Below are 13,815 nucleotides of genomic sequence, written 5' to 3'. Positions count from 1 at the left end.
GCTAGGCTGACGCCATGGCACTCACTCTAGCCCGGGCAACAAAGTGAGACTCTGTCTCAAAAAAAAAAAAAAAAAAAAAAAAAGAATTTTAATTTAAATTGATTCTACAGTTCTATAGCTATCATGTACCATGCTATCTGGCACCCCAAAGAAAGCAATTGTTAATCAGTTCTATAGAACTTCTTTGTTTTGTATTTAAACTAACAATTTATACTATTCCACAAAAAAAAAAAAAAATCAGTGTTACATTTTTCTTAACATCCAACTTAAAACATTAGACATAATAAGCCAAATGGGGGAAAATGGTGATGAAATGCTAAAAATGTAAACATGAAGAAAAGTAAACATGAAAACAAATCTCTTTTTAAAAAAATCATTTATTTACAAGAAAATTAGGCAGAAAATTGCATAGCTCCAAACAAATTCTCTATATAAAAACAAGGGCCAATTTACCATCACCTTTTTAAAATTTATTTTTTAAATAATGTTTCATCTATTGAACCTAGTCTTTCCTGGCAAACATTAGAATACATGAGGTTTTTAAACGTTTACTACTTTATAAACCAGAACTAGCTTTGTTCCTACAGTTTAGATGATGTCTATCATTTTGCTTCAGAGAAACTTAAAATTGCTCCCTGGTGACTATTTCAATTAGCCACTCCCAAAATCCAATGTAAAAACAACAACAAAAAACACTGCTATTTTACTAAAAGATTCCTGTCTTCCATTTCATTTTACCAACCCAAGTACAAATTCGGAGAAAAGCTTCTTAAGTCCTGCAGTTTCAAATTCCTTTTGTAATTCATCCAACGATGAATACTCTTTGACTTCAAATGCCAAAAACCTGCATTATACAAGAGAAACTCATGAATATGCCTAGATTTGTCAGAGTATAATTACCGATTCAGTTGCTTTTCTATCTGCAATAGTACTAAATTATACCTTTTGTGTTCCGTCTGTACTTTTGTTTCAAACAGTACACTAATCATTTTTTCTTTGCATTTCTTTCCACTCGAGTCCACATCTACTTTGGAGGTTTTCTGAAGAATCAGGTACTCCTAAATGATAAATCAGTATGTTAAATACATACCTTACTCTGAACCTTAAGAGTTCCAGTTTAAAAGGAGCCATAAACCTGCAGGCTTATTTTCATGCTTACAGAGCACTCTCTGAACCAAGCAGTTAAGGGAGTTGCACCGTGTCTTTACATACTTGACAGAATAACATACTGGGGAACGCAGAAGTAAAGAGCGATGTAATCAAACAACTTGAGTTTAAATCTGCAGTGGACTGCCTACTACCTCTGACTCTGGGCTGGTTGTTTCAGTCCTCTGTGCCTCAGTTACCTCCTCCATAAAATAGGACTCATAACAAGATCCACCTCATGGGGAATTTATAAGGATTAAATGAGATAATACATTCAAAGCACCCAGAGGAGTACCTGGTATAGGGTGCTACGGCACACAACAGAGCACAAGCTACTGTTGTTACTAATTCAGCAGCTGAATCAAGTTATCGGGGACACAGTACTTACCATTCCAAGTTGATAGCATCTATAAATATGTATCTGAACATTCTCAATCCTAATATACAATCTTACAAAAATTTAACAGAGAAATTTACATAAAATGACATTTTAGAGAAAGTAAAAAAAAAAAGAACCTCTCAGAAAAGTACCATTTCTCTCCATTAGCAGAGTTCTAGTCTTATGAATAAATATTTGTTAATTAATTGATGATTCAATCTGAGTAATATCTACAAAACAGCTGCATTTAGCCTAATAAGCTAGAGCTGGCTTAAAGAAAAATCTGAGCCTTTTAGGTAAATGAGAGCAAGAAAATAAATTTGTATTCATTTTTTTTCAGCTAGTATTTTACCCAAAAGGATCAAATTTTATAGATATACTACAAATTACCTTAAAATACAAGGTTCCTTGGTCAGGCCCCTATCCGGGATATATATTAAATCTGAATTATTATTGTATCTATATACCATAATCCAGCAAGAATCTGGCTAATCAAATGCCAAAGTAGTTTTGTGGTAAGAGCTCATCATTAAAAAACTAGGTCGTTTATTCTACAAATCTTTAAGATTATAGGTTGTTCACACTAAATTTGTTTTAAATAAATTCAAACGTAATTATTCCTGACCTATCCTATCTGAAAGTATAAAATCTATTAAGTGATTTGTAGCTCTCCTAAGATTTAAAATATAATAAGCAGTTTTCCTCATCTGGTCCCTCATAAAACAGGTTCGATGAGTGTAGAATAAGAACTTGAAAAATCTTAAGATGATGATTTTGAAAGCAGCTACTGAGACAAGTCAAGTGGAAAGCAAAAGTTAGGTAGGAGGTGACAAGCTGACAGCCCTAATGATTCTGCTTCTACTAACACGAAATCTCGGTTATAAGGGACAAGCTCCTCTTTCCAGGTATTATAGACACCAAATTAAAGTGTCAGAATGTATTTTTAACTGCCAGAAGTTACAAATCTTGCAGACTACCCACAAATACACGCCTTGCTGTGCCTAACTATGGAAAGAAATATTAATATACACAAACTTTCAGTGCACATTTATAAAGTTGAGGCTCATAGCTAATTACAGAAACAAACACTCATGTACCACAGATTTTTTTTATAACCCATCACTTTCATTAAGTGACATGATTTTTAAAATCTGATCTTATACTTATTCTTCAAGCTTTGAAAGTTTGTAGTTGCAATTAGGAGTTAGACATTCTTAAAAAAGAAAATGAAGATCCATTAACATGGTAATAGTGAAAGCAGAAACATCTCAATGATTAATCTATCCCATTGTTATAAAACATATTAAAGACAAATCATTTTAAGCAGAAAATAGCCAGATTCATATTCAACATTTAACTTTTTGGCACCTTGATGTTGCTTTTGTCTCCTTGTAGTAAAATCAGTATTATTTTACCCATGAACATCAGTCTTCCTGTCAGCCTTAAATCCGAAGCCCACTTCTCCACGGTTTTGACATATTTAGTCTTTGCTCTCATGTGATCTAAATGTAAAAGAGTTATCCACAGTCCATCATCCACAGTCGTGCTTGTTGGAAAAGTACACTTTTCACTGCCACTTCCAGTTTCTGGTTGGTTAAGGATATACCTGAGATTCTGCTGAATCCAGAGAACCAGCTCGTGAACCATAGGCTCTGACAAAAGGTTCTCTGCTTGCTCAAGTACCTTCTCTTTCACAGTCACACACTGGGCCCTGGTCAGGTATTCAGAGTTAACGGAGATGCCAGGAAGACACAAAGGGTAATTGACCGGCAAATGGAACACCAATTCTAAGGGTATATCCACATCCATAAGTCCTTCAGCTTTTGTGTGAATTCTGAACACGGTTCCATCTGTCTCTGGAAGGCATGCAAAAATAATCATTAGCTGTACATAATTCAATTTGAATGCAACACTAACAAGTTAAAAATTTTGTTTCAAATGTCGATTTATTTTTCACAAGAAAATGCTGAGTTACTTTAGGAAGAGACATACAATACTAAGAAAGCCATGATTTACAGATTATTTCCTTCATCCATATACATACATTCATGTACTCATGCACACCAGCACTGAAGACTTAGCTAGCATTTATACTTGCTATCACCACATTTTTACTAAAATACCAGAAAGGTTTTTCATCACACAATGTATTTCTATCCAGACTTGGTTGATAATTCTAGAAACCGCTAATAAACTCTTATGAACTTTCAAAGCAGAAGTACCATGTATATATAAAATCAGTAATTAACCAAAAAGTTCTACGCTCAATCCACAGAAGGTCATTTTAAGGTAAATCCAAGTCAAAGTAAACACTGGAATCCGGTGTCGTTGTAGGGTTGCAGAAAAACTGAAGACTGCGTGTGACACAGTAACTGCCTGAACTGCTCTTTTCTTATTTCGAATATATTAGTATCAGTGTAACGTGATGGTAGCAAGATGAACTGAAATTGAGTGGACATCAATTCAGCCTCTTCTGGCTCCCTGAGAAGGAAGGGGAGAGCACTCAGAGGATATCAGATGAAATGCTCTGCTCTCTTTCAGATTTGCTCGGCTTCACCCCTCTGATGTGTTCCACACCACTTCACCCCACTTTTCAAAAAGTTGATAAAACGTCAGCCTGATTCATTCTGCAGGGGGCAGAAGCACACAGATGAGAAGAGTACAGCAGAACAGAAGTGGGTGCAAATGAATCTCTCTGAAGTTAACTTGTCTCTCTCTCCCCCTACTTTCTGCATAGGCCCTTGTTTTATTCTTCTTCACGAGAGATGCAGTCAAATCTCTCTCATTTTCATACCTGGAGGGCTGCTCAACAGCCTCAACAACAGAAACCTGAATGTATTCCCATTTCAAAGGACCTAACAGAACATTAAAATTGCTTCCTAGCCATCTGATTCCATGTATATAAAAGCCACTGTGTTACAGACATCAATTCACACAGGACCAAGCACATCTGTTACACGGAGTTTTTCTTTAACAGACTCTTCAGTATTAGCAGCAAGGAACTACTATTTTAGGGCACCACCTGGAAACACAGGCAATAACCATTACAAAGACCATACTAAAATGATATAATTTATGAATAAATTTGCATTACATAAGTAAAATGTGTATTGTATGAAGAAGTGTTCTAAACTTAACTTGATACATTCCTTTAAAATCCATCACATTTCTCAAAACCTCTTTCTTGTATTCAGTTACTTATCCTTTTAAAAAAATATTTTATTGTTAAAGTAGACACCCTAACTATATGTCAGTTAGATCAGTACATTTTGCTATGTGAAATGGGCATTAATAAATAGACCTGCAGAGAACATATCACCATTAGGCCGAATAAACTCTCCAATAATCATCGAGGAGTCCACATTCTCTCTCAAGGAGAAGATACAACTTGTAAAGATCTTCATTCATTCACCATTCAACAGACATTCTCTTCATTCATTCATCATTCAACAGACATTCACTGAGCACCTACTAAGCTCAAGGCACTGTACTAGTCTCTGAGGGAAAAGAGTGGGTAATACACAGATCCTCACACGTTGACTCAATTCAGTGTTTCAGAACTTGAAAAGGGCGGGCATATCCCAAGTGATCTTCCTCAACTTCTCTTCTACACCTAAAAGTTTCTTTATTTATAAATATATATACATATAATTTATATAAATGTTTATTTATTGGGAGATAATTCTTCAGGGGTCTGGCATTTCTGAATATCTTCTGAGCAGAGGGCATTGATAGCTTTGTTCAAGGATGTTTACATAACAGACAGCCTTGAAGCTAGAGATTTCTCCCTCCAGGTCAGAGGGAAGACTTATTTCCTAACCAGAATAAGACAACATATTCCTTCAAGACAAAGGATGAGCAGGCTCTCTAGCAGCCCCTTATAAGACTGGAGGGTTCCTAAGCTCAGTGTTCCTCAGCTGTGACAAGACCCACTGTGTGCATAGTATCCACCTCAGTCCACCTCCACACTGCCCCACAGGACTTGGGGACTAAGAAACAATATGAACATGAAGCTCATGCTACCTGCTGTGCAGCAAGCAATAGACTGTCTAGCAGCTGCAGTCACAGTCACTGCTGCTTGTGAACTGCTTGATAATTTGACAATATACACTTTTTTATCACCACCTTGCTCTTTCCTTTTCACTCCTTTCTCTGAGAAAAAAAGCGTCTTCTTCCCTTCCACAGGAAACCTTACCATCTCTAAGACATTGTTCCAATCATCATCACTTCTCTCGTGCTTGCATTTTCTATCCCTCCCTCTAATGTTTCCTCTCTTCTACTAACAAAATATTTATCCTCTTTTGGCTTCAAAAAAAAAAAAAATCCAATACTACTAATTCCCTTAAGCTACAGACGTACCTTTCTGTCCCTTCATCTGCAGCCACCGTGCAGGAAAGAGACAACTCAGCAGGCTTGGGCTGCTCAAACCCTGCACATTCCCCAGATCAGCCTGCCTTCAGGACTGGCCCATGGCTGGCTCCTGAGAGCTCACCTCTGAGCCCTTGTAATATTCTATTTCAGTGACTCACACCTCTAATCCTAGCACTCTGGGAGGCCAAGGCGGGAGGACTGCTTGAGGTCAGGAGTTCGAGACCAGCCTGAGAGAGTGAGACCCCATCTCTATTAAAAATAGAAAATTTAGCAAGGCGTGGTGGTGTGCACCTGTAGTCCTAGCTACTCAGGAGGCTGAGGCAGGAAGATCCCTTGAGTCCAGGGGTTTGAAGTTGCTGTGAGCTAGGCTGATGCCATGCCACTCTAGCCCGGGTGACAGAGTGAGACTCTGTCTCAAAAAAAAAAAAAAAAAAAAAAGAGTGTTTGGTTATGTCTGAAGGCTTGGGCCAAACAGTACCTGTTGATTAAATGGTTTATGCTAACTGTAATTTATGTTGAATCTTCTTCCTCCAGGGGTGGAGCCTCAGTAGCTATAATCAGTCATATAGGTACTACATGCCTACATGACTGACCCCCAATAAACACTCTGGACACCGCGGCTCAAGTAAGCCTTCCTCATTGTCTACATGTCTCATGTGTTGCCACAAATTACTGCCAAGAGAATTAAGCATGTCTGTGTAACTCCACTGGAAGAGGACACCTGGAACCTAGCTCCTGGTTTTTCCTGGATTTCATTCTACACACATTATCTCTTTGCAGATTCTAATCTGTATCCAACTTGTAATAAATTGCAACCAGCTTTTCTGAGTCCTGTAAGTCCTTCTAGCAAATCAATGAGTCTGAGGATGGTTTGGGGACCCCTGACACAGCCCCACTCAACAGCCTTTATCCTGTCCTATGCTTCAATAGCATCTGAACCTGCTGAACCAATCTCCTTCTCAAAATTCTCTCTTCCCCTTATGTCTCAGACACCACATAGTCCTGGTGCTTTTCCCATATCTCTGCTTATTCCTTCACTAAAGGAATATTCCTTCTTTTCCTAAACCCCTAAACACACAGGCATTCTGTAAAGCATAATACCACAAACAACTTTCTTGCTCCAGTTATCCAGGCTTAAAATCTTAAAGTCACCTTCCACTCCATTTTCCCCCCCCTGCTTCATACTTAATATTCAATTGCCAAACTCCCACTACAATCCTCCACAATTCCTCCCTCTTCCATACACACTACCATCCTCTTAATCCAGGCCTTTCTCTGGCTTCTACAATAGTGGTTTCCTTCCCACACCAAATCATCCTACATTGCTCTCTCAGGCCAACAAACAAATTGAATTACAAATTCCTCCATCCAACACCTAGGGCCAGCTCACCACTCTACTTCCTCTCTCCTCACTCCTTGCTTCAACTAACCCACTTTACGCTATGTCCTGACCTAAGTGCCTAGTTTCCTATCTCTGGACCTTGCTCCTGCTATCCTGTCTTTCAAGAAGGCCGTTAACCTTGTGTCTCCTAGAATTTTGTCAATCTCCATGGCACCTCTCTAAAGCCTGCCCTTATGACTTCCATGGTACTCTGAACTTACTTTATGGTATTTTCATGCCTAGAATTATTGTGATTAAACCAAATTAACATTTTCTCCACCACTGAAATATCTCAATTTTCTTTTTAAACAACAACCAAAAGAGAGTTTACGAAAAAAGCCTTAAATTTTACAGTTATACAGCTCTTATAATTATGCTAGTAGCTTTTAACCATGGATCACACAGGTGCAGAAGTCCTTGGTACCTGTCATAGGCTAAATAACGGACCCAAAGATATACACATCCTGTTCCCCGGAACCTATGAGTATGTTCCCTTACATCAAATGGGCCTGTGTACACATATTAAGTTACAGATCTTGAAATGGGGAGATTATCCTGGATTACTCAGGTGAGCCTTAAATGTAACCACAGGTGTCCTTATAAGGGGGAGGCAGAAGATTTTACCACAAAAGAAGGCAATGTATCCACTAAAGCAAGATGCTCTGCTGCAGGTTTTAAAGAATCCCTTTCTGATCAAAACCCTGAGACTCACAGTGTTCTCCAACTTCTGCCATATAAACACCCACCTGTTCCTCCCCAAAACAGGGAGCCAAATGACAGAAACAGTCCAGGGAGTCTTGAAAGTCTGTCGAGCCAGCCGTGTAAATCCTTACCAGTTTTCATTTTTCTCTCTGTCATTTTCTGGTCCTAGCCAGCAAACAGAATAGCAATGGGGGGCAATCCTGACTTTTACCTTAAAAGATTGTGAAACTGTTAGTTGTAATATATATTCAAAAGAAAAACTACTTTAATTCTTTTAAGAATTGGAAGAATAAACATTCTTCCTAATTGGTCTTCCTGGTGAATCCTCCTGCCCACCCATCCACACACACTGTAGCTGAAAACTAAAATTACACAAAATGATACTATCTCTATAAGAAAATGAAAAGCCTAATGATGCACCCCATTCTGCTGATATTTAATGTGGAAATAACATTACACATGCTTTTAAAAACTCATGTTCTCCCTAAAACTCTAGAAGTTTTCTTATCCTTCCATTTCTCATCTGCCTTAATTTGTACAAGCAATTAAACTTACTCCTTTTGCCTCAAAATTTTTCATGTAACACATGCACTTTAAGTCTGAATATTTTTTTTTTTGTTTGTTTTCTTTTTTTCCATAATAAAAAGAAAACAAAGTTATGCCTATCTGCTTTAGGTTATTAACAGCTTAGAAACAGTGAATAACAACAACAAAAAAGGATTGTGTTCTAAATCTAATGGTAATCTCTGCCCCTCCCTGGCCCCCTAATTCTCTAGTTAATAAGCTTAACTCACAAACTCATCTTTCTCAACAAATATCTAAGCCCTAAAAAACTTATGACTGCCCTAGAAAACTCCAATGTTCGTAAGTTTCAAGGCTATTTCCATCTATTCTAAAGACCCTACCAAAAGATGTAGGTCTCACCTCCAGTTGAAGTTCACACAAATTGACTAGCTGTTGTTTTTTTATAAATCACTCTACCTTATAATAGGTGTATCCATTTCATAACTAAAGCAAAACACAAACTGAAATAGGTTTCAGATCTTATCCTTCCTCACAAACACACAAAAGAAATTATGCTCCTAACCACACTCCAGACAACAGAAATTCAAACTACAAAAACTGAACTGAACCCCAAATTCCACACTAATGCTATTTTTAAGGTTTCATTCTTCTTCATAGTCTGTAACACTCAATAACATAGTCCAATAACAGAAGACACTGACAAGGGTAAACAAAATTTAAGAGAATGGGTTCTTCAAGTTTCATTTAGTGCCCACGGAGAACAACAAGAAATCATTTACATACCATATACAGCTGACTTTCCCTATACTTGCTTTTTTTTTTTTTTCTTTTGCAGTTTTTATATATCCTCAATGTGAGACTGCAGAAAACCACTAAGAAGCCTCCAACACCCTCTCGTACTTCATGTACCAGGACTTTCTTTCCTCTTGCTCCCAGGCAGTTCATAAGTGCACATACACAAGTGTTTGTTTTAGGCTTCAGCTAGATTTTTACATGTTTAAGTGCAGTTACAAAAGAAAAAAAAAAAAACTAAAAATAAATGAAGCTAAAAGTGTCAATCCGGTCCTTCAGAAGTGAAGTTCAAGGCTAAATTGGTTTTACAGAGGTGAGCTCAGTACTGACAATAAGCAGGACACAAAGCTGAGAAGATTTAAAGGGGTTAAGGTGTAACAGTCATGATTCATTTTGCAAGACAGCCCAATCTAATCTGAACATTAGTGTTAATAACATAGAAAAATTCACCCTGAAACTACTGTGCAACCATTTTACCTGATTTTGGGTTTTATACATCTCCCATTTTAGAAATTTTTCATCTGTGAGATGATTTCCAGAAATGCAACTCCCACATATAAGGAGCACTGACTATAGCAATACAATCTCTGGGACCCTCAATTTCCCCATCAGGAAAATGAAGATACATAACACCAAACTCACACACCTCATAGCTGTACACACACACCCTCCTCTTTAGAACTGTTCTGAACATAAACTGGATCATGCCATGTCTTTTCTCTGGGTGCTCATTATTGCTCATTTTTGGTCTCTCTTTCTGGACAAGTGTTTCCTCGCTCTCCACAACTGTTTTATTGATGCAGCAGCCACATTTCTGTTTAGGAACATTATGCAGTGCAAAGGTTCATACACTCTGGAACCTGGTGGTTATTTAACCAGTCCGAGCTCAGTTATTGTCTCTGTAAAATAAGGCCAAGAGTAACCCTCATGGAGTAAGAAGCATTTAAAGTCTCAGATACACAGTACGTGACCCCATTAAACCTGGCACCAGGACTGGAGAGGGACAGACTGTTCTTACAGCCTTCCCTCATTGACAGGCATATAGGGGCTTACATAATTTGTCTCCCTAAGAGATGGTTAAACCTGATGCCTCTTACTTACTATAACCTTTGTAAAGAGAACAAAATGTAGATAAATCCCCTGAAATTCTGATTAAATTAACCTAGCTAAATTGAATCCAATTATTCAGCCTCTTCAATCTTGTGGCCCTAATATTTCACCCTTGGATTAGAGCCTGAGCCTTTCTGGGCTATCTTGTGACCAGCAGTGCAATCCCTCTGCAACGTCCTCCTGATTCCAGTGGCAGTAGGGAGAACCTTACTTGGGGAAGGCCAGGAAGGAACCAATGGTGTTCAGAGTGTTCTGGTACCAAGCTTATATCCTCTAACCCAAGCGGACAGCAATAGTGAACGGTAGCCAGCAGCCTGCTGCATGTTTTTTGTGGTCTGTTAAAAAAGTCCTTACCTTATCCTTAATTCCCAGTTGTGAACATCAAACACCCCTATTTCAATCACTGAATTGTTCTACTCTGCAATGAACCTTTCAGCAACAAAATGTCCTAAGTTGTTACACTGAATTCTTTTATAATTCAATTACTTATTGATGCCAGAACACTGAATTAAATTAATTAGGAGGCACGGCTTGAAAGTCATGCTCAATTTAACAGCAGATAAAGGGTCCACAGTGTTCTCAATATTAAGAAACTGTTCTCTTTCTTTTTACACTTACTTTTTGGGGCTTTCTCTGACCTATCAGCAGTGTTTTATGCTCAGCTGTGTACTCATGACCCAAACTATTACTATCTCTTTAAGGTGTGATAAGAAATCGCAGGTTCATTTTTCCAGGATATTCCCAACTGAGCCATAATAAATGAATTTAAGAAAACTGATGATCTCTTCAAATAGCTGCCTCAGGCAGAGGTAATTATCAATAAAGACAGCAGAGGAGACAGAAAGGGAGATGGGAATTAGGAAGGCTATCCAATCACAAGAGGAGTGACAAGAAAACACTAAAAGTGAGTAAATCCCTTCATATGGATTTTAAGCAATTGTTTCAAAAAGATACAAGACAGGGTAGGCACTAAAAAGAAAGCAGCTCCATTACATTTATAGGTTCACAGTGCCTGGAACATAACAGTGCTCATTGAATGCCTGTGGATGGGTGAATGCAAGAAGGAATAAATGAAAGGGGGCCAATCACACTCTGTGAGTAAATAACACACCACACGCATACCATGAAGCTATCTTCATCCTAGATGGTTTTCTCACAACATCCAGCCCATTTTAGACTACCTTCTTAAAGGTCAACCAATTTATGGTCAGAAAGGCAATTTTAATAGTAGCTACACCCTAACATTAGAAGGATAAATCCCATAGCCCCCAAAATGTGCATAAAGTATTTGACAATTAAGTGAAACTGAGAATTATCTGCATCACTGCACTTTCTTATAAGTGGCGGTTTTCTTTGTTACTTAATAAAAGCCATAGACGGGGACAGAATAAGTTTTAGCTATTAGACGACACAGGCAGTGCCTTGAAACCCTGTCAACGTTTGCACAGAGCAGATATTCAACAAATGTGGACTGAATGCTTAATGTGCCCCTAAAAGCTTGTTAAAAAAATATATATATATGAGAAAAAGCAATCAACTTGGAAGTAGAACGCACATAAGGCTGGGGTTGAGCACTGGACAATTCAAAAGCTCTTTCAACAGTTACTGTTTATCTACCTACCACGTGCCTGGCTGGCACTGTTCTAGGTGCCTGCAGTTTTGTGATTACAAAACAGGCTCCCAGCCTTTGTGCAACTTAAGACGACCAACTACCCAAGTAGAGTTAAAACTGTGGTGAGCGCCCTCAAAGGCCTACTGCATAGTGCTTATGAAGGACGTAAAACAATTTCGGGAAGCTGGATTGCAAAGGGGGGTTAGATGTCAGCATAGGCCTCGTTTTAAGGTGAGAGCTGAAGGCCAGCTGAATGGCTAGCAAGGCGTGGGGGCGCCTTCAGGGTGGGGGCGCGGGTCAGCAAGCTCGGCGAGTCGGGGAGCGGGCCCAGCGCGGGGTGGCCGATGCACCGGCAGGGGCCCACGCGTGGGCCGCGCCACGCTATTCACGTTCCAGGGAGTCGCCTCACACTCGCGCCTGCTCCGACGCAACTCCAGTCCCCAGTGCGAGTCATTCCATCATTCCACTAACCAGGTCCCCCACCGCGGGCCCGGGCTTCGTGGTGAGGAGGAGAGGGCGCCGCGGAGGGAACACGGGCGCCGTGTCCCTCCCGCGTCGGGGTAGTCACCTGAGCGGCTCAGCACCTCCCACTCGTGGGGCCCGCAGAAAATCGCGGCCAGGGCCGAGAGCTCCTCCCGCACCGACTCCGCCATGGCTGCTCGGCCCCGCCGCCTCAGCGCTTCCCCTTCCGCCGCCGCCGCCGCCTCCACCGGCCGGGAGCAGCGCGGCCAGACGGCCACCAGGGGGCGCCGCGCGCCAACGCGGCGGGGTGAGGCGGGGCCCTCGCCAGTCCCGCCCAGAAGCTCCTGCTCTTTAACTCCAGACTGGAGGATCCGCACCCTGCCTGGTTTGAGATTTTTGTCCGAGGCTGGAGGTCTGGCGCCTGGGTCTCGGTAGAGACGACAGCCCAGCTTACCTGCGGCTTTCCTAAGCGGAAGGAGGCCTCCCAGCAAAGCCCGAAATCCTCTAACTGTAGCCCCAGATTTAGAGCACTCGGCATCCCCGCCCAGACTCGGCCTTGGGCTGTGGGGGTGAAGACAAACAGGGCGGGAGGAACTTGGCAGTTAGGGAGAAAAGAAACAGGGAGGTGATCAGAAGACGAGGTGAGCGTGTCCGGCTCAGGATTGAACTAGGTGTTAACAAAACAGGCGAAATTCTCCGCCCTCGTGGAGCCGTTAGGGCTCCAGGCGTCTGGGAAACCCCGGAAAGGCCGGGTTAGTAACAGCCTCCAGGACGCTGAGCTGCTACTGGCACTGGGACTCTAGACGAGGTCCTCATTCCGGGACCTCGTTCCCACAACGAGTGCAAAGGGAAGGATCGCACCTGCCAGCCCTAGCCTTCTCAAGGTCTTGGCTGGGGTGGCGCTGGACCTTGTGGGGAACCATGCGCCAAGGTCCTGGGAGCAAAGTCCTAACGCTCCCATTTGTCTCTTGCCTTCACAGGGGACAGCCCACCTGAAAGCGGCCAGTGGAACTCCTGGGCCGTTGGGGGTATGATCCAAGAGTGTAAACACTGGCAAACGCTAGCTTTTCAATGTTTTCATTTCCTAGTATTCGATTCATGCAATACAATGTGTGTATTACCCCTGTGACTCTCGATGCGTAATAATGAAATTATGATCCTTGAATCCAGCACCTAAATTTAAAAATTTGAGCAATACCAATTGGATAACAAAATTAGCAATCGTTCTTTTTGGGCTTTCATTTTAGTGAACCAGATTACAATGCTACTCTGTAGTAGTTCTGCCTTTCAGCATGTTTGGCTTGTCCTTTTGATTTTCAAGTAACAATTTAAAAT

At 40.6% G+C, this 13,815-nt stretch overlaps 1 protein-coding gene across 4 annotated transcripts; it reads right to left on the bottom strand.

The window, feature by feature from the left end:
• Nucleotides 1-367: 367 nt before the first annotated feature.
• On the bottom strand, nucleotides 368-12,693 carry RWDD3 (RWD domain containing 3). 4 transcript variants are annotated; one of them, XR_011234509.1, is made up of 4 exons: nucleotides 12,587-12,693; nucleotides 2,877-3,381; nucleotides 943-1,058; nucleotides 368-844 (listed from the first exon to the last, which is right to left on the bottom strand). XR_011234509.1 is itself a non-coding variant. In XM_069478256.1 (4 exons), exons 1-4 carry the CDS (start codon nucleotides 12,669-12,671, stop codon nucleotides 730-732), a joined length of 804 nt encoding a protein of 267 aa, XP_069334357.1. In that variant the 5' UTR covers nucleotides 12,672-12,693; the 3' UTR covers nucleotides 368-729. The 4 variants fall into 4 exon arrangements, 3 of the variants coding, with proteins under 3 accessions (XP_069334357.1, XP_069334358.1, XP_069334359.1); XM_069478256.1 differs by having other exon boundaries at nucleotides 2,894-3,381; XM_069478257.1 differs by having other exon boundaries at nucleotides 2,941-3,381.
• Nucleotides 12,694-13,815: the final 1,122 nt, after the last annotated feature.

The sequence above is a fragment of the Eulemur rufifrons genome, chromosome 8, assembly GCF_041146395.1.
Source record: "Eulemur rufifrons isolate Redbay chromosome 8, OSU_ERuf_1, whole genome shotgun sequence".
Lineage (NCBI taxonomy): Eukaryota > Metazoa > Chordata > Mammalia > Primates > Lemuridae > Eulemur > Eulemur rufifrons.
This window is presented reverse-complemented; position numbering and strand designations above follow the sequence as displayed.